Raw genomic sequence first — 21,889 nt, 5'->3', positions numbered from 1 at the left:
TAAAATATCTGTCTTGCACTTATTGTGAAAAGAGGAAGAAAAAGCAGTTGAATTAAATTAAAAATATAATGTTGGGACAAGGGTTCAAGTTTTTGTAATATGGACAATATATCAAAATGTAACAATTTTTTATGTTAATACCCACAAATACTTCAAATGTCCACAGTTAGATTTTGTTAAGATGAAAAAACATATTTAACAGCAGTGAAACCATCATAAAGACACACACAATTTATATTCATGAAATTCTAATCAACATTTTCTCAAGTCTGAAAATAGAGCCGAGCAATGCTGTATTTTTAAAAGGCAGATAGTATTGAATTAAGTCAGTGATGATGTATGGACAGATTAGATATTAACATAAACAACATTTTGGATCAGTTTGACAAAAAATAAATCTTAACTGAAGGTCTGACAGGCGGAGACATGTGGACCAGTTTAAAAAAAAAAAAAAAAAAAAACTTTAACAATATATCAAGCTCCACTTACTGACTTATCCGAAGCTTTCAACCACATCACCCTGTCTTCCTCAGCGGCTGGTAGTTGCACAGTTTGACAGTTCAGAGCAAATTGAAAACTTTGGAATAAACCATTTAATTGACCAGTTAAAAAAAAAAAACAAAACAATAGATCCATTCTTTTTCTCTAGATATTAAGATATTTACTGAGTTGAGAATAAACCTGTCATTTCTTTCCTGGCCATGCAGATGTATCCGTCAGACTCAGTTTGTAAATGTCCTGGTTTCAACTTGTCCTTAAGATTCCTAAAGTTACTATCCTTATTTCTGTCATCTTCTTTTCTTCCACATCACTCCTTCTATTCATCCTTTCCTCCAGTGTTGTATCGTAGAGCCTCTTCTCCTCACTCACCTTCCTTGTGTTTCGTAACTTTTTCCCTCTTTTTCACCTCGACAACGACTCCTGAATGGAGCAGGAAGTGATCTGGGGTGTGAAAGTATTTCTTAGGGATATCATCTACTGTTACGTGGAGATGTATGTATTACTTTGGGAGATTTTCATGCATTTCAAAAGGGGAGAAATATTCTTCTGTGCCATGGATTCTTTGTGGATTTTTACCCCCCCCCCCATGACTGTCCAGTCAACTTTAAGAGCCAATTAAAGGTGGATGTTCCTGACCTCCGCCCACCTCATCGCCTTGTTTTTCATGCTTCGGTTGCCTCTACTTCTGGACTGACGGAAGGCAAAACAAAGAGATTGATGCTGGCTCATTCCCCTTCTTTCTCTCTTTTCTTTTTCTCTCTTTCAACTGGAAAACACAGGGTGCTTGTGCTACAAAGGACAACAAACTTCAGTTTCTTCTTCCTGTTTTTATTTCTCCCTCACCACTCGTTTGCTGGATTAATCATTTCACTCCTGTGATAAACAAATGGACGAACGGATGGATATCAATTCCTTCCAACTACTGATTTACAAACAGACAAGACGTCTATTTTTTAAGAGAAAACTATATGGAACATTTTAATTATGTTGATTTTTTTTGTTTGTTTTTTGTTTGTTTTTTTGTTTCTCCCATTCTCTCCCATTCCTGGATGTTTTGCAAGAAGAGGAGGATTCCTCTGAGGCTGTACTGATCCCCACCCAAAGCAACACCACAGACACTGCAATAAAACACTGGAGTTCAGAAAAACAACACACATACATGTGTACACCTGCACACATTTAAAAAATTTGTGTTACTATACATCCGGACGACTTTCAGTTTCAGCCTATTAGTACAATTCCTCCCCATTCAAGCCATTAATGTTTAGCAAAATTTGACAACCAAATTAGGAGAAAAAATTAATCCGTAGTAGAGCTGAATCAGTTAGTGGATTAATTGATCGGTTGGTCAACTTCTCAAATGTGAAAATTTGCTGCTTTATTTGGTGTTTTATATTATTCTAAATTGAATGTTGAATGTTTTTGGGATTTGGACTGAGACAAAACAAAATGTGAAGCACTTTGGGTTATCTGAACTTGTAGTTTGCATTTTTTTAGACTAGAACAATCAAAAAATAACTCAAAGATTAATCAGAAATAAAAATATATTTTAGTAGCAGCCATAAATCCAAGTCAAACTGCATCATCTATCAACTTAAAGCTGCACCAGGAAAAAAAGCCCATGTAAAATTGACACTATATCAACTTAATAAACAACTAACAGAACAAGGATCCACAAACAATTAATTTTTTTTCTGTATGACACGGAGGAAAACGTCTATATGTGGAGGAAGAAGTGAATCAAACTGTGATATATTCTCTATATGATATAAAATTTAAAACAATTCCTTCCCTATTCACCTCCGGTTACAAATACAGTGAAATTTATGCTGTGTTATGTCCTATGGAAATCATTTCCAATGTGAAAACACTGTTCAGACCATTTTGTAGTTGGTATTGAAAAAATAAATTTCATAAATATGAAAAATAAATTTATGAAATTTCCAATATTTGTATAAGTGTTTTCAACTTAAAAGTATAAGTTGTCCTAATGAGTATAGTAATACAAACACACACACACACACACACACACACACACACACACCAGGGTGGCCTACCTGGGCACTGCTGCTGCTGACCTCTGCCTTTGTGACCTCTCACCTTTGACCTCACCACTGTCCGTCACCCTCTCGGGACACCTGCTCCTGATTGGCAGCAGGAGGCCGCAGGGCTGATCTGTGGTTGGTCGATTCAGGAAGGGGAGTGGAAGGAAATCCCAGGTGCAAAAAAATATATAGATATATTAATGACAAACAACTATTAAAAATATATAGAGAAAAAAGAAGATACCTATTATGTGAGATGGGATGCTTACACCCAGTGCTTCATGGGAAATGTAGGTTGAGGAAAACAAATGTTAGTAGTTGTCTGCGGAGGCAGAGACAACAGATTTGAAAAAAATAGAAAAAAAAGAAGAGATGCCTAGGTCTTAACCAGACTGGTCACTCAGAATGCATTTATCTTAGTATTGTTAATGTTATTTATTTTATATTTTGTTAAAACTGTGATTTTAATTGTACATATATAAACGGAAACCCTTGAACATCCAGTGAGAAGCAGCTTCGTTTGTTTGATGTTTGTGTCTAAGTGATTTTTCTTTCATCAGAAGTTCCATTCCAGCAGCTCAAGTCCATTTCTTAGTCTGCCTTTCTCCACCCTGCCTTTGATATTATAATGGCTATAGAAATTTAGAAAAATAATAATTGTTGTTGTTTTACAGTTTGAGTCTTATTTTTATTAGCTGACAGGTACCAAATTTTTGAGGCTTATATCGTATTTTGTGACTTAAAAAAATATGATAATGATATAGTGTAAAATATTATATAAACATTTTTTACATTTTAACATAGATATAACACAATATATATTGTATGATATAACACAATATAAACAATATTGATTTTATTTAATGAAAATAAACTTGCAGGGGCTTTTTGGCAGAAAAACAAACCTACTCTAGTTACTACATTTTCTCTACTTATTTTCTATAATAAGAATAACATACCAAATGGTTGCTGAGATCTGGACACATGGGAATATCACTAAAAAGACATCCAACATGAGCATTCAGATAATAAAATGGACAAACTAATTTTGGAGATAAAACAAACATGAATAGGAAAATTATTACTCAACTCACTCCATCGTAAACATCAATCACATTTTACAGAACCACTTCCTAGTTTGACTTTGACCTACCATCCTCAGTGCAATTGTGTACACACAGTCTTCTTCTTGTGCAGTGATGAATTATTAGCAACATTTCAGGTGCACTCGCATTTAGTTTAAGCTCCAAATAAATTGATTTGGATATTCTGAATAAAACTTTTGGCTTTTTTCAGTTTCTCTTACCTTGATTGTTTGTGCTGGAGGTTTGAGGTTAACCCCAACTGCAATAAGTCCTGCAGCTACTCACTCAGTGTAGCCACTATGTAAATATGAGAACATAAACAGTGGTGAGGGAACTCTTAACAAGCATAAGTCAGACAAAGATCACACATTCAAAATCTATACACAGGAAACAGAAATATCAGATTAACAAACCAGCAAATTACTTAAGAAATCACAAGTGACTCACCGCTGCCTTGATGTAAGAACACGATATCAAAAAGAAAGCAGACAAATGTTCTCCCACTGGCCAAATCCTTATGGAACATAACATGGACTGATCAGCGTACATGGCATCGGCATTGCTATCGCAGTGGTAACAGTGTGATCCCTCACTGGCTTCCCATCCATTCTCTCCAAGTACTTTTTCTCTTGCATCTCATCACCACTGTGTTCCAGGTTCAATTTTCAAATTTTATTTTTTTCATTTTCAACAATCTTTGTCTACATTAGGTCTCAACTTGTGGTGTGTGGACCCTTAGTGGACCGTGAACACAAAGGGTTCAGTACTCAAAGTAAGGTTGAGAAGCAGTGACCTTAATAACCACCTCTCAATCGTGGACCTGCTGTTTGAGTTGATGTTTGAACTGAAAGTGAACATGAACTGAGCAGAGACAGACGGAGGCTTTGCAGTTGACTCTCAATGTTGATACTCTCAACAGTCAGTTCCTCAAGGAAACCCACACACAACACACACACACACACACACACACACACACACACACACACACACACACACACAAACCCTGTGAAACCGTGTATTTGTAGTTTGTGTGTCTGGTCTTTTTCCACAGTTGACTGTAACATGATCTGTTTGTGTTTGGGATTAATTTCTCGAAGTGACACAGACTCACACATACCTACAGACATACAGTATATATACACACACACGGTTTCATACTTAGTCATACCTCCACATTCACACTCACTCCCACACTCACTAACAACACTCATGTTTTTTATCCCAGCATTTTCCAAGTTTTCGGTTGATCTGCTTTGATAATTATCACTTTCAGAAGTTTCCCCTGAGCTGTGTCAGTGAGCACCTAGCTTTTTCTTCTTTTCTACTTCAAAAGTTTCCTTAACTCTTATTACTTTTAATATATATCACTCTACAGCTTTTAAACCATGAACAGTCAAGTCAACTAGTCCAGGTTCAAAAAGACTGATCTGCTGCGAGACTTGACACACAACATTACAGTAGATTATACACACTTACTGTAAACTTTCTACACGAGTGCTAAACAGTTTGGTAATGCTTAATTTCAGGAGTCCATCATTTCCCAATAATTAACCAATATTTTCTTATTTATGGAGAAAACAGAAGCAATGTTCTGAGCTTGGAATTTTGGTAGAGTTTATAGTCACTTTTGTTGAGTGTAATAAGCAGATGTTTATTCCAAATAATTGCTATAGCTTAAACTAACGAGTCCTTTAGTCAATGCACAGAGGTCAATCACCTTGAAAGGAAATGGAAAATAATGGCCACGTAAAAGGGATATCAAATTGTTTAGCACTATTGTTTGCTAATCAGCTAACGCACAAATTCCCCTAGTGTTACATTTTTTGAGTTTAGCTAGCCACAGTGACTAGCTAGCCACTTGTTTTTGTTTTTATCAGTTATGCTAACAGTATCCACCAAATTATTTGCCGAGATCACCAACATAGTGATATTGCTACTACAGTACATGTGGTAATATATGACTGATCAGAAAAACACACTGGTAGTTTAATTTGCCACAACTTCCATCAGTTCTGATGAAACATGTTGTAGCCAAATTTGGTTAAAATCAAGAGTGACTCTGTCAGTGTGTAGCCTGTCAGTTCACTAAGTGAGCCATATTTCTCTCCAGGCATCCTTTCTTCTCCACTGGATCAAGCCACCCTGCGTTCTGTCTAAACCACATGACCTCAGTCTGTTTTCCATCCAGGAAGAAGAGACCTAACAGAACCTGGTTCTACACGGACTCGAGAGTCTCTCCAACTTCCTCCTCTGTCTCTCTCCCATGCTCATGTATGGAAAGAGCTCAGCAGTGTTTCCACAACAAACACAACAGGAGCTTTCTCTGCTCTGCTTTCTCACCACTTTTCATCACCTCTGTCAACACGCTTGCACCACCAGCATCATTTGGAAAACTGAGTTAGCCACTCTTGTGTTTTTTTTTTCCTTAGGTCAATTGTGATTTATTTTATTTATTCTTTCAGTTGTAAATCTGGTTCAGGTGACACAGGCATTTCTGGTGTCATCCCAATGATGAATATCATCAACAGTGATTGTGTTTACATGTTCTGTGTATTTAACCTCAAACTTAAACACACATGGATGTATCACATCAACAAAAATACATCACATGAGCCAACATCCACCATTCAGTGTAATTAAACCCAAGTTTAACATATACAGTGTTATACTGTCACACGACCAACTCTGTGATCATACAAGCATCTTTATGACATGAATGCTTCATTGTAAACATGGTTATCTTTACCATCTTACCATCCATCCCATATGTCAAGAACACATCAACTAACTCCAACATATCTTTGGCATTTCTTGTTACGTATTTGTCGATAAATGATAGACACCGACATCTGAAATAAGCCCAATATCTACTAAATCAGTCCTAAAATCCTGATTAAATGGTTTTCTGCCAACTATAAAAAAAACAAACGAGCCAAAAAGAAAAAAAAGAATACAGTGATTTGACGATTGGTTCTTCATCCAAGAGCAACTTTAATAGAAATGTAAAGGGCAAAATATGTGGCAGCAAACATGGCAAAGAAAGGCACATCCACTGTTTCCACAAGGCATAAATGTGATTTAAATTTGGCTTAAAGCTTCATCTATCATAAGAAATAAACTCTAAGTGTTCCATACAAAACAAATGAAACCAATAGACAACATGAACTGGCATATTTTTCTCCAAATATATTACAGCTTTTAGTTTTATATATACATACATATATATATATATATAAAGAAATTATACGAAAATAAAAAAGAAACTAAACTCATTTTTTAAATCCAAATTCAATTCACTTTAGTTTGCTTCATGATGGAATAATATACACACATCCTCTTCAACAGAACTGAAAGACAGAAAGAAAGACTGTGATTAAACTCTTGAAAGTTGGATCAGTAAAAACTTTCACTTCTCAACAACTTAAAAATGCTAAAACCCTAGAGTTAAAGGTGCCCTGTGGAGTTTTCTCTTAGACAGACGGTTATGTTTAAATTCAGTTTTACTCACCAAACTCTTTGTATCATTTGCATCCTTCAGGTGTATATCCAAACGTGTTGAATCTTTACCGTCAATTAGCGGATTAGCAGGAAACCAGCAGCAGGTTGTGAACCACTGTGCCAATTTTCTTGCACTGACCAATATGTAAATGCATGATATAAATGGGCATACACATGAAACAAACAAATGGTGGTCCAATTGTTAAAAACGTTGCTCCATAGGCATGTTAGTAGTTAAAAAAAAAAAAAAAAAAAACTCCACATGGTACCTTTAACTTGTATTTCTTGCCTCCAGTTTTCAGCTACTAGAGGTAGAATGTCAAAGCTGCTGAGCCTGAGTGGAGCTGAGGTGGGATGAACCATCTTTGTTTTACACATTTTACTTAAAATACTTATATAATATTTGCCAAACTTAGAGCATTTGCCAAGATTAAAATTGCACTAATCAATAATTTCATATATTAACAATGGATCAAGTAAATTTGGAATGTGAAAGATGTTGCTTGTAGTGATGAATTCACCAACTCTGCCGGTCTACTGAGCTTTTTAGCCTCTTTTAGCTCATTGTTTTGGTTTCATGGCACATACAATGTTTGGTTCAGTCACAGCGCCCTCATCAGCCCCATCCTCAGAGAGCTGTTTACATCTAACAAACTCTGATAAACCCACTCTACGCTCCATGCTCAGCTCCAAAAACCAGACAGAAACACTTGAGACTTGAGTGGTGAAGAAAGTGGAACATATAGCAGATAAAGAGCCAGATGTTTCTCTCTGGACTTGGTGGAGACCAAAACAGAGCTAAAAAAATTGAACATACATTCATCAGGTGAACACATTCACAAAAACATCATAATAAGGTGGATATCCTGTATGTTAGTGTTCTGTTTTCAGGTTGTTCCACTGCCCTCAACTCACCAAAATAAAGAAATAAAATAAATAAAAAGAAAAATCAGTGCAGCATTAAATTTACAATAGATTAAGCACCTTAGCTCTGGTAACTTGAATCTTTAAACGTTTTACCATAAATTTGCTCATTAATTGCTTTAAAGCTGAATAAAACGGGCCCTTTCGTGTGTTTTGTTTGTTGTTGTGTTAAACCTTTGCATCTCCAAAATGTAAACCAAAAAAATAAATAAATAAATAAACATTATCACTCATGAGATCATGAGAAAAAACAAAAAAAACAGCCTTGTTTGAAAAGATGAGAGCTCCTAAGGTTAAAAAGGTCATAAAAATTTATGTAGCTTTATTAGAATTATTTATTTCGGTTCACAATGCTGAAGCCCACCACAATTTTTCATTCTCTCAAGTGTCTAAGAGTGTTGAACTAACAAAACAGATTACCCACACACCATCAGCTTCGCAAATTAGTTGCTTCACCTTGACCTAGAGCCAGGAGCTAAATAAGGGAGGGAGGAACCAGAAAAACTGCGTGGAGAAGGAAGGAGGAGTAAACACAGAGAGGAAAAGGATAAGATGTAGGGAGGAGGGTGAAAAGGACAACGAATGAGGTGTAAGATGTAAACAAGAGAAGAGGGAGTGGAAGGACGAGAGTTGAGACGTATAAGAGAAAGACAAAGACGAAAGGAAGAAGATGGAGACAAAGAAGGAAAGAAATAGACATAAAAATATATATAGAAAGAGTGAGAAAGGCATGAAGAGGAAGCAGAAGTTCTGACTGAAGGTGAGTAGAGGCAGGGCTGTGAGGAAGAGGAGGAAACTGAAGCGCAGTCTCTGCTGCCATCTTGTGGTGAACGTTTGTTACTGACAATTTTCCCTCCATAACTGGTGGAAGAAAAGAGAAACAAAAGAGCTGCTGTTTACTTATTCGGTGAGGCAGCTTTCCTCAACATCCCTTGCGTACACCACATGTTTTACTTCAGCTGGTCCTATATTTCCCACAGTGCCTTTCAACTTTTGTGTTGAAAGTTTTCACAAATTTCATAAAACCAACAGGTCACAGATGAATAAGCAGTAATCTTTAATGTACATATTGAGTTTGAAGTTGTTGTTTTTTTTTTTTTTTTAGGTGTCTGTTTATTCCTGTTATCCAAAAGGTGAGGGTGGGATTCTTTATTTCAGACATGCACAGTTTGCTGTGTATCATATGGATCCTCTGTGTACTTACTTCATGTGCGAGTTGTCTCGCTGACATGTTTGCAGCATTAGTCATTTATCAAATATGTAACTGTTAATAATGGTATTTCTTTACCTTCCATCGGTTGCCACAGCTATTACACAACACAAAGGTCGTCATGGGCTCATCAGCGCTGCGTGTCTGCACCTATAACATACGCCAAGAGAAAAAAAGTGAGCGATTTTAGTCTAAACTGTGTCCAGTAACGGTTGTTATTTTGTGTGTGCATGTATGTGTGTGTGTGTGTGTGTGTGTGTGTGTGTGTGAGAGAGAGAGAGAATCGATACCTGTGTGTACGTGCAGCTCTTTCCGTGACACTTGTTGCAGATGAACATGTCTGTCTCACTTCCTCCGACCTTCGACAACTGATGTTCTCTGATGGACTCTTTGGTCAAAGCCTCTCTTATCTGCTTTAGCTCTGCACTCGCCATCTCCTACACACACACACACACACACACACACACAAACACAAACACTTTGAATGCTTTGTCTGAAACAACCAGTTGCATTCAGGTACACAAGATTCAAATATTTACAGAGATTAGATACATTCTCTGATATTTGCAATCAGGGACTGGGTGGTCCTAGATCTGTTAACCAGAAAAAGCTGTGGCCTTCATCTACACACACGCACGCACACGCACGCACGCATGCCCACACCCACACACACACACACACACACACACACACACATACACACACACACACACACATTACTAATTAGAACCTTCATTGACATAATACAATGTTTAGTCTTTTACTCTAAACTAATCTAACCATGAAGTCACTCTCAACATAACACTAAACCATGTGTGAGTGACTGACCTCTGCCGTCATGCTGGCGATGCGTTGAGGTGAGATGTTTCCACACAGGACGTTGCGCCGCAGGTCGGGATTCTTCTGGTCCTTCAGGTTTGAGATGCGGCTTCGTAGACGACTTTTATACTTCATGTCTGTAGACTTAAACTCCTGGAAGATCTGTGAGCACGGCGAGCAGTCAAAGACACAATACACTCACAACTGATGAGCCAATACCCAGTGGGTATCAAATAATTCATTTAGCATCTTTCTTTAGTGTCATAATCTTGCACAATATTTAGCTTGAAGCCCGACTCAAGGAGGATTAAATGTGTATAGGCACAGTAGCAGCCCCCACGAGGCTGTAATGGTCTGTTGGATGGACATAAAATAGAAAGATGGCCTAACTAAAGATCCAAAAGTTCCCTCACACTGCTAATATAGCTCCAGTGTTTATCTATCAAAATAAAACACACCCTGTCAACACATTCAGATTAAGATCTTCCATTCAGGTGTCAAGTTCTGTTCTGTTTGTGCATGTGTATACTGTTTAATGAAAGTCAAAGTGTTGATCGTGTGAAAGGATATGTTCTTCAATTTGTGCTGCAAGGTGCTCGCAGTCAACTCCAATGGTCTTGTGGTCATCTGGAACACACACAAACACACACACACACACACACACACACACACACACACACACACACACACACACACACACACACACCCACACACACACACACACACACACTTAGCTTTCTGCACGTTTTCAGCTTTAGATACTAATTAATTTACATTTTTACAAAACTGCAAAGCAAAATAATGACACTGATGAAAAAGACTTTTGTGGTAAAAAAAAAAAAAACGCAAAAAAACCTAAATCTGAAGTTATTGATTGATTATTGACGTGTTTAAATTACTTACATAACATGCATTTGTAAACAAAAACACATCTGCTGCCGCCATCTGAAGCTTCAATACAGACATCCAAACATTGTGTTCAGACAAAACATCAAACTGACATTAAACCTCTGTCTAAGCTGCCGTCACGTTTTTGTTTTTTAGGTCTTCTCAACATTTTTGCATTGTGAAAACACCGTGTACAGACACACATCTCCTCACCGTCGGTCTGCAGCGCGGCCACCAGCAGCTCTCGACACTTGTTCCGTACGCTGTCGGTGGTGACGGGGGCGGGGGGGAAGGAGGTGACCCGAGCGGGAAGGGTGGGAGAGGTTGGGGTGGTGGGGGTCTCCCCACACTTCTTACTGCTGACAAGGAGGAGAGAGGTTAAGTAGGGTTTAGCAGGGCGAGACTCAACTCTGTGAATCTTCAACGATGACTTCCTCCTGGAGCAGTAGGTGTCATCACTGTGCGACACACCTTTTTTCGCTGCTGTCACAGTCTTTGGAAGTGGATGATGACCTCACAGGAGAGCCTTCCCCCTTCTTCTCCTCCGACTTCCCCTCTGATCCATCTGTGGGGTGATAAACAGAACACACACACACACACGCACACGCACACGCACACGCACACGCACACACAGACACACACAGACACAGACACACACACACACACACACACACACACACACACACGGAGCAATTAAGGATATGATTTAAATATTGATTTATAAAAGGTCGCCCACATCACAGCACAATTTCTCTAACATCATTTTTTCACATTAGGCTTATACAGACAAATTGATGAGCAGAAACTAAGTACAATTTGTTAAATAATCAATTTATCATAATTAACACATTAAATTGATAATTAAAAAAAAAATATTAATTCAACCCCTAATTCACATACAGTTATACTTCTGTATTTGTCACTGACATAATAAGAACAACAGAACAAAACGGCCCTGGCTCTAAAACTCTAATGGGTCCTCACAATGATAGAGGTACAAGAGCACATAACACACGCACACACATGCGCACACACACACATGCGCACACACACACATGCGCACGCACACACACACACACACACACACACACACACACACACACCCAGCAGTTTCTTCCAGGACTTGATGAGAGCTTTGGCCAGAGTCTGAACCTCTTCATCTGAGCTCTGTTTCCTCACCGCGTTCACTGACATCCCGACTCTGGTGGACTACAGACAGAGAAGAAGAGAGAGATCAGAAACAGAGGGAGGGAAAGAGGAAATACAAGGTGTCCATGTAAAGAAATGTACACAAGTTTTTCTGTTAATATAATCCATAGAAGCTCTGGAGATGAATGTTTGACATCTATTCTGTTTAAATGTGCATACAGAGTCAAAAGATTTTGTCTTTAGCTTTAACAGTAACAGTTCAATCATTCCCACAGTAGTTCTGTTGCAGTGCATGCAGCTGCACGCCCTGTGCACAGAAATGTTGTTCTCGCTGACAAGTACACACAAAGATACACAAACATGGGATATAAAAGATGAAGCAGAAACAAAGCTGATGCTGTGAATGGATGTTAACCTGGATTTGAACTAGTACCCGGTTTGTTTGTATTCCAACACTGACAATTCAGATGTTTGTGTGGTTACAGTGTTTGTGATGGCAAGATGTGAAGCGTTTCACTGCATGTGCTCACAAGTGTGCTCTGTTGCGTTTTGTGACCACATTCAGCAGTGATGTCACAGTGTGTGGACACACCCTGGAGTACACTTCTACATAACTACAGCGAGGTAAGAACCTAAACCACTGCTGGATGTCCATGCCTTGCTTTAACATTCATAGTAGCAGCAGTGCTAGTAGTATACTAGTTACAGTAGTAGTACAGGTAGCAGCAGTGACAGCTGGTCTACATCAGGTTGTGTCTGCTTTCAGGTGCACTTGGCAGAAGGGTGGAGTTAATTACCTGCAGGGTCTCCAGAGACATCTTGATGTTCTTCAGTTCCCTCAACATGTCGAGAGCACCGTCCTAGAGACAAAACAACACACAACGGCCTTCATATTAATTTCTTACCCAGTAAATGTGCAGCCCACTCACCCCACTGCAGTATATGAACACATGGTGGATGAACAGAATGATAATGCATGGGTCTCCGCCAGATTTGTGTCTGTTTAATTACCCAGTCAACTCTGAGTTATGACATACATAACATATACATCTGTACATTCAGGTTGACTTATACTTTCTAGGGATGCAATTATTGCAAATCCACACCCATAAATCCACTTAGAAATCATAAAAAGAAGATGCTCCTTATAACTCCAGAATTTGCCTCAATTAGCACAATTTTAAGATTTCCTCAGTATCAAAATCATACAGTGATATTTGTCAATACATCCCTGGGTACACTGCAAACAGGAAGTCCTGTTTGCTAACTCGGCATACTTTTAATGGCACCAATTTGCCAAAATTTAAACAAATATAGGCTAACATGACAAGGAGTAATGTCAGAAGTAATAAAATCTACTGCACTTATAAGTATTTTTTTTCATCAGTAAGACTCAGAATGTCAAAGGGTCAAGATGCCATTTTTTACTGCTCATGAAGATTCATGGTTTCTTCCCATTAAAACAAAATTCCCTCCCACGGCTGAACAGCTGTCACCCAGATGCCCTGAAATTCAATGTATTGTAAAAGGTTACCAAGAGAGTGATGGAGCCACAAGATCAACTCTTAGCAAGAGCAGCGTTCTCTGGGTGGAGCTCCTCCTCACTGTTGTTGTCCTGCTCCGTTTTTAATTTGTCACTTAATGATACCAGGAAATTTTATTTTGGTAAATGAAACACAACAGCTGCACAAGTCAGTGATATGGGATGGGGTCTTTGCAGCAGCTGTTGTGATGCGATTTAGGCCGGAGAAAAGGTGATGCAGTAGGTTTACATTAAAGAAATTCAGTGGAAACAGGGGAAAGAGAAAGAAAGAAATTACAAAATGATATGACAAATGAGATGGTCCAGCAGTGAAAAAAAGCTGGACGTGTTCCCACTTTGCCACATAAGCGACACAGATCCAAGGAGACATGTAGAGATAACATGACCTAAGGATGGATAGAGTTGGAAAAAGACAACAGGAACCAGATCTGGCTTTAGAGAGGGAGTCAGATGAATGAGAGGTGAGGGAGAGCAGGGCGAAAGAGAGGTGAGGAGGAACAGGAATAAAAGCAGCAAAGGAGAAGTGGCTGTTAAAGAAAGAGGAGATGAGTGACAAACTGTGTTGTATTATTCATGCATCTTTTCCCAAATCCCGCTGTGACATTTAAGACAAACAACATCACTTCATTTCTGTGCAAGCTGTTAATGTGAGACCAAGAGTCCCCAAACAATGTTTCTTCCCCCCAAGCTAAATTAATAAAAAAATAGATAAAAAAAACTTTCCATTATCATCATTCCGCAATCACTGAGAATTATACATAAGGCTGGTTTCTGCTGCTACGGTTAGCCTCAGAATGATGCATTGGATTAATTAACTGTTTGCATATCACTACCTTCTTTAGATCTGGTAAAGCAAAGAACAATTTCACACTCAGTCATGTCTGTTACACTGGCAGTGTGTTCAACAACAGTGAAGGAGAGGGTTAATACGGTTTACATCCACCCGCAAACTAGTGTAACAATGGTTACTCTTAGCGTTAACTATAAACTTAGTTCTTACGTAATCAATCTACATTGGGGTCATGGCTAGAGCAACGACACGGGGACAGCCTCTTTAACACTTTAATGTCCACTTCCAAAGTCGGACAACTAAACACCGATAGCCATCATACATCACCTCACTGCCTTACATCATATCACCCCGCCAATCTTAACACTAACTTATCACTAACTTTACAGGCAAAGTGGATTATGTAGTTTCCAGTCCTAAATGAGGGAACAAAATACAATCTATATGTACTGTCTCTGTACTGAAGTTGCCATTACTTAAATTCTTCCAATTCTCTCAATAAACCTGAAAAAAAAGAGTTAATCTACAAAATAAATCTTTACAAAAATAAATCGCATCTTACACCATCATCTAAAGTCAAACCTCAATCAACAAATTTCTAAAGCAAAAACATGAATGAAAAGAAATCCCGCTCATTGCTGATAGAAAAACTTGTATTATTACACTCCCACAACATGTTGATATTGCCTTTTTTATTTCACTCAGTCTTCTTCCTTCCTATGTTACCCACAATTCAAAGTGACAGCCAAGAATTCAGTCAGAGATTTAAGGCATGTTATGCTAGTAGCAGCTAATCAAATCAATGCTGTGGAGCTGGCTAACGAGGTCTAGTTAACTCACCTCTGTTTATATATCAAACTTACAAACATGTACAATATACTAACAACATGATACAACACAAATGATAAATATCTCACAACACACACACTATCAATGTGTGCTTGAGTAGTATAGCAACGGCAAATACGTGGTGTTGCTAGCTTGACTTTCCTATGTTATTTAGCTGTTGCTTGCTACTCTTTTCATATTCGGGGGGGCTCACTCCACCCTGTGGCCAGCGGTTGGAAATACAGCTCTTCACATTAGAACACAGAACAGCCAATTCATCCAAAATCACAAAATCATAGTTTAACCAAGCAGCAAAAAGACAGTTATCAGTTATGTGCTGAAGCTAGAGGAACAAGATTTTTGTTTTTTTTTTCCTCAGGGGTTGGTGGAGATCAAACCAGAGCAAAGGGGAAAGTGAATTTTTGAGAATTAGCCGACATTCATCGGGTGGACACAAATACGACTCCAATAGGATGATAAAGCTCTGTGTCAGCTGGATGTGTAAACAGGCAATTCTTTTCTACCTTAACCATAAGCACTTGATATATAATAATATCAAGATTATCATTAATCAGAGGTGGACAAAGTACACAACTCTATTAACTGAGTCAAAGTATAGATACTCCAGGTCAAATATTACTCCTAAACAAGTGAAAGTTGCTCAGTCATATTTTTACTTGACTTAAAGTAATGGAGTAGTTGATTTTAAAAATATTTAAGAATACAGTAAATTTTTAATATCATTTCACCAACATTTTTCATTTTTTCAACAGTGCATTTACAGAACCAAATGACTCTGAAACAACCTAGTGAATGAACTGACTGACTGTAGAACCTGTAGAATAAAAAGCTTGTAGAATATAAGACAAACTGCTACGAACACAGCGTATGGCCTAATCGCATTTTTGAAAATTAAAGAAAACTCATTCAACTGACTAAAAGCTGCTTCAAAGTAACAAGTACTTTATGAAATGCAGTGGACTGTTACAGTACAGTACAACATTTTTCTTTCAAGTGTAGTGGAGTAAAAGTCATAAGTTTCCAACAAAGTAATACTCAAGTACAGATACTTTTTAAGTACAGTATTCAAGTAAATGTATTTCATTACTGCCCATCCCTATCAATATTATCAATTTATAATATCATTATCTTTGTTGGATTTTATGTTGTTTGGGATGTCTTTCTTCCCCTTGAGCTCAAAAATGGCCAAATGCTGCTTGAAATAAAAAAGGGACATTAAAAAGTCATTGGGGAAAAAATTATAGGTTCATACAAGTTCATTCACTTTTTTTTCATTTAAGTTTTGGTTTTTCTGCCTCTACAGAGTTCAGAGGTTGAAGCCATCTAGTGTCCACACTGTTCTGCTGATGTGATGTGTTGACAGTCAGTCAAGACCCCATTTATGACTCAGTCAGTAAACAAGAAAACAAATAAATATATTGAAACTAAATCAACACCCTGTTAAATGTATTTTTACTTCAACTGGAGGCAGAAATTATTTAGTTTTTGTGCCATTTCTGGAAATGTAACTTTCATAATGGATTTGAAGTTATCAAATTAGCACCCAGTTTTCAAGTGTCACTGTAATGATCTTGTTTATGATGATTTCATTCCATATAGATTAAAGCCAACAAACCTCTCAGCTTGTGTCCAACTGTCCCAAGGTTTCTCATCTCATCAGATTTCAAAATAAAGTGCAAACAACACTTCCAAAATTAAAATGATTTAAAAAAATTCCCTTAGTCATCTTTTAACGTCTGTTTACTTTTCACCTCTATAAAATTTGGATGACTTTTGGAGCAAACTGAGGTGAATTGACAGGATAATTGACTCCAGGTGTGGATGTTTGAATTGGCAGCTGTGATTTACGACCAATTATTTCCAATCATCACAAGAAAAGGAAAAAAAAAAAAAACAGCAGCAGCAGCAGCAGCAGCAGCAGTGTGAGATTTTCAGTACAGATTGGTCCAGATACAGATTATAGATAGAGTCTAAATCCTCCTGCACAGGAGCAGCTAAAACACACTCACCGTGTTTCCAGAATTTTCCCTCTCTCAGCAGTTAAAGGTAGAGCCCATCACCTGATCGCATTTTTCTGCACATGCAGCAACTGTTGTTCCACTCACCGTATTCTTCTTGTGCACCATTTTATCCAGCTTTTTGGCGATGCGCTCCACTTCCTGGTTTTTAGCCATTTTGAGCGGAATCCTGTCCGTCAGCTCTGCTCCTCTGCAGCGGAGAAAACCTCCACCGGTGTGGAAGCAAAACTCTCCCAGTCTGTCTCTCTCTCTTTGCCTCTCTTTGCACAGTCAGTCTGCCTCCTTCTCTCCCAGCTGCTGCCTCCCTCTCGTTTGTTGTTGTGTGACACCGTGGGACGCTGGGAGTTGTAGTTTTCTTTTAGGATCTTTCCAAATTCAGCCTGGAACATCCTGGAAAAACCTGAAGAGACTCAGAAATATTTCACCACTTTTCTAACATTTTGTAGTCTGCCATCAAATGCATAGCCTATCAAATTAAAAGTGTGCTGTACTCACTTCTTTGAGATGTGTTTCAGCTTGTATTTGATGGAGTGATGGAGATAAGGATTTGACTGCTGGTAACTGCCCATCTACAAAATAAAAACACTTGCAAGTGAGTCAGATCGGATGAGCTGCTTGTGGTGAAAATCTAAACTTGTGACACAGTTTTCTGTTTCAGTGTTTCCATCAAAAAAACACTATCATCCGATTTATATTTCACAATCAGAAAAGAAAACAATTCTCCAGAAATCTCTTCTCCCCTTGTGTGTACAGCCTTTTCACTCCTGATTTGAACACAGATCTTTAACCGCACACATGGTTTGCATGAGCCCACACATCCTGAAGAAACATCATTTCATTTTGACTGTTTTTTATAGTTTGAATGACACATTTCTGAGCTTGAATTTCATTAATTTATCCACATCAGTCTATACCTTACAACCAAAATATAAATCCCTCTTCAGGACTAAATTGTATTTCTATGGGTGAAAAAAAACAACGTGGTGACGTAGAGCCACATCTGTATTATTTCAGAGAGCAATTTAAGCAACGATTTATTTGTGATAATGGTGAAATGCACAGAAGCTGATTGGAAAATGAAAACAAGCAGGCTGCTCAGAAATAACTGACTGAATGGAAACATTTGTTGAATAACTGTGAAGTCCGTTTCAATTCCTCCAGAAGAAGATGCGATTATGATTGACGCTGATAGATCCTTTCCATGTATTTACTGCGTTCTTCCACTAGATGTCAGTGTCGTAAAGTTATTTTATACTTGGTGAACACTAGGAATATTAATGAACAGTGTACAGGAAACTGTAAAATACACCATTAATTTGGAAACAGCTTCATTCTACACAGAGAAAACAAGGCACTGCCCACTTTGGTCCAGTGCAAGTATGAAACTGTAAAGCATCATGTAACCCAGTAATGGGACCATTATGACTTAAGGTTTGGCTTTATCATTGAATATTTGCAATGGACAACTGAATTCTTTATATATTATTTTTTGGTCTTCAACTGTAGCATTTAAAAAAATAGTAACAGTGATCTTTATTTACTAAGAGCAGCAATGGCTCAAGTGGTAAGTGGCAGGTTAGTTACCAGTCACGGCTTTAGTGGTTTGATCGCTGGCTCCCCTGAACCTAGGCTGAGTCACGAAGGATATCTGATAAAAATAACCTGTGCCAGACCCAATGTGCCGGTGGTGATCCATGGTGGTGACCGCTCACAGGAGCAGCCGGAAGACAAAAACAAAGTTTCTTTACAGAACACTTTTCATATATAGTTGAAAATAAATTATAAAACCAAATATGACGTTTGATCAATAAGATTAGATTCAATTTTTTACAAGTAACATAAAATATAAAATCAAATTCACAAAATTCTTGTGATAGAAAATACAAGAAATAATAAAAAAAATAATTTTGATTATACAATTCAAAAACTCAAATGAACTCAGAATATGTGGTGCCAGTAAAACTAGATTTAAAGAAGAAATTAAAAGATGATTCTGCTTATCCAGCCTCATTTCCTTGTTTCATTCAACATGAAAAAAATGATTCTGTATTTTGTTAATCTGTTGGTAGATTCCAATGGTTCTCATTTGGTATATTAAGAATAAATAACCTACATATCTTTTCTGTTCCATGACCCTCTTCATACTCCCCATATTTTCTGACAGTGTCATATGTATCGGACATGCTGTGTGACAGTTCTATTCTACATTCAAGAGTTTAAAAACTTCAAACTGTAAATGTTATATAAGAACACAAACAAATACCAATATATATTTGAAACATCTTGCACAGTAACACAGAACAGTCAGGCCAGCAAACAGAATGATGCTAAATTCAAATTGAGGTTCAGGACCCCAATAAGGGTCCTGACACAAATGTGAGGTGTCACAAGATGATTTATGGAATAAGTCAGTAAAAGATTTTCGCTACACAAAATGATTTGAACTTTTTCTGACTTTTTTCAACCTTTACTTTTTTCTTATGAAATACTGGATATTTTGGAGCCTCAAACTTCAAATGAAACAATCTAAGAAGGAAAAATCTCTCCAAATCTCTAACTGAACTGTCAGCAGTCGAGTTGCATTGTGGGTAAATGTAGGTGCAGACGAAGGTGTAGGTGGAATGAAAAAAAAAAAAAAAAAAAGTCATATCTCTGGTTCTGCTTCATTGATTCTAATCCTGTTCATGACTGTTAAGCAGTGTTGTAGGAGTGTACTGTTGAATCTGAGAACTCTTTAAAGACACGAGCTGTGACAAGGTGTTACTTCATTTTAAGGAGTCACAGCCAAAACAGGTAAAGAACCATTCCTCTAATAGCAGCATCGATGCACGCCGGCTGACAGGGGCTAGTGATTTATGTCAAGAAAGAGCAAAAAATAATTGGAAATGTCCCATATGTTTCATGTAATTTACAACAGATTACATTTTTAAACAACCTTCCCCCCGCACTGCCTGCCAGCAACAACTCACTGAGAGTCGACTGTAGTGGTTCTGTCTCCTTCTAAATTTAAATCAGACTGTCCTCCCTCCATTTGAGACGAGTAAATAATTGTTGGAGAAACTTTTTTTTTTTTTTTGTCTCGTGAAGTCTTGCAGCTTGATGTCGGCAGCCAAGAATCTCCTCCAGCTGAGGATCTGCAGAGCAGAGCTGGCAGTGACATCAACAGCTGCTGGATGAGATAGCTGCCAGTCTGAGTGTGTGAGTGTGAGTGTGTGTGTGTGTGTGTGTGTGTGTGTGTGTGTGTGTGTGTGTGTGTGTGTGTGTGTGTGTTTACTACAGAGAACCTGGAGAGCTCGGAGGTATGCAGCAAGGGAGAAAAAGATGCAGAGGAGAGAAACTCATCCAAGAGATGACTGAAAGGAAACAAAAGCAGCTTCTTCCTTCTCTTTTCTTCTTTTCATCATCCCCCTCTGCTTTTCTTTTTCCCTTCCCTCCCCCCTTCTCATCTCCCACCCCCCTCCTCACTGCCTGCTTCTTCCCTTGATCCTCTGCTCATCAGATTTCTTATTTGGTCTCTCTCTCTCTTTCTCCTCCCTTTGTCATCTTTTCTTTTTCTTTTATCATATTTTTTTTGATTTTCATTCTTTCTCCTCATCTCTGATCCTTCCCATCTTCCATTTTACCATCACCCCTCCCTGGTCCTCATCTCTTTCTCTATCTCTCTTTCTTTATTCTCATCTCTCCCCTTCCTTCCTTCTTTTCTTTTCCTTTCCATATCCTTCATCTCTTCTTTCATTTCTTCCTCTTCCACCTTGGTCTCATCTAATCTATTCTCTCCCCTCCCTCTCTTTATAATCCTCTCTTCTTTTTTCTTCTTCCCCTCATCAGTTCTCCTCTCATCCTCTTCGCTCTTGTTCCCTCATTGCTGCTTATCTCATCCTTTCTTTTCTTTTTCCTCATCCTGTTTTCTTTCCTGATTTGTTTTTTTTCACCTCTCCTCTCACCCCCTCTTCCTCTCTTTTCTCCCTCTACAATATTTCTCCTCTCTCCTAATTCTTCCTCTCATCAATTCTCACTCACTTTCTTTTTCATCCATTTCTCTCATCCCCGCATCATCTTTCCTGTCCTCTCACCTTCTGTCTTCTCATCATCCCTTTGACTTTTTCTTCTTTTGTCTCATGTCTAGTCTTTTTGGCTTTTCCTTTCCTCTCTCCCGTCTTCAGACTTCTCATCTCTTCTCTCTTCTTTTCTCTTTTTCCTCTCCTTTCTTTCTATTCTTAACTTGTATCAGTTTGAACCAATGAGTTCTTGAATTCTAACTCTGTAAAGAATCAGGTTAAAGTTAAAACAATAATGCTGCTCATTTTTGTTGATTTGACGTTTTTACTTTATAAACCCTCGATTTCCACTGACGCTGATTCATCAAGTTTATTCTGCAGAAAGTGAAGAGGTACAGAGAGGGTTTACTGTAGCTGCAATGGGAGTTTTATTTAGCTTAAATATTTTTTCACTTCCTACATAATAAAAAAAAAAAAAAGTATATTGAGCTGAATTACATTTGTAAACCGACCTTCTTCGAGTTGTCTGAGACTCTAGTAGTATACAGTACTTCACAGTTTGTGAAGTGGCA

General features: G+C 38.0%; 1 protein-coding gene across 2 annotated transcripts; it reads right to left on the bottom strand.

The window, feature by feature from the left end:
- Nucleotides 1–6,912: 6,912 nt before the first annotated feature.
- tcea2 (transcription elongation factor A2) lies at nucleotides 6,913–17,581 on the bottom strand. Of its 2 annotated transcripts, none has more exons than XM_022763382.1 (10): nucleotides 17,407–17,581; nucleotides 12,917–12,979; nucleotides 12,074–12,179; nucleotides 11,442–11,535; nucleotides 11,184–11,326; nucleotides 10,653–10,709; nucleotides 10,092–10,246; nucleotides 9,554–9,700; nucleotides 9,342–9,413; nucleotides 6,913–6,978 (listed from the first exon to the last, which is right to left on the bottom strand). In XM_022763382.1, exons 1-10 carry the CDS (start codon nucleotides 17,473–17,475, stop codon nucleotides 6,970–6,972), a joined length of 915 nt encoding a protein of 304 aa, XP_022619103.1. In that variant the 5' UTR covers nucleotides 17,476–17,581; the 3' UTR covers nucleotides 6,913–6,969. The 2 variants fall into 2 exon arrangements, with proteins under 2 accessions (XP_022619103.1, XP_022619104.1); XM_022763383.1 differs by lacking the exon at nucleotides 17,407–17,581 and adding an exon at nucleotides 17,311–17,322.
- Nucleotides 17,582–21,889: the final 4,308 nt, after the last annotated feature.

This window comes from Seriola dumerili, unplaced genomic scaffold (assembly GCF_002260705.1).
Source record: "Seriola dumerili isolate Sdu_G_001 unplaced genomic scaffold, Sdu_1.0 BDQW01000468.1, whole genome shotgun sequence".
Taxonomy (NCBI): Eukaryota; Metazoa; Chordata; class Actinopteri; order Carangiformes; family Carangidae; genus Seriola; species Seriola dumerili.
The sequence above is the reverse complement of the archived record's forward strand: the minus strand, read 5'-3'. Positions and strand labels throughout refer to the sequence as shown.

Coding starts and splice junctions, on each gene's coding strand:
- tcea2 (XM_022763382.1), bottom strand. CDS start 17,475: ATGGCTAAAAACCAGGAAGTGGAGCGCATCGCCAAAAAGCTGGATAAA. Junction 12,180..12,916: donor TGTCTCTGGAGACCCTGCAG/GTAATTAACTCC, acceptor CTCTGTCTGTAG/TCCACCAGAGTCGGGATGTC. Junction 9,414..9,553: donor AGAGCTGCACGTACACACAG/GTATCGATTCTC, acceptor CGTATGTTATAG/GTGCAGACACGCAGCGCTGA.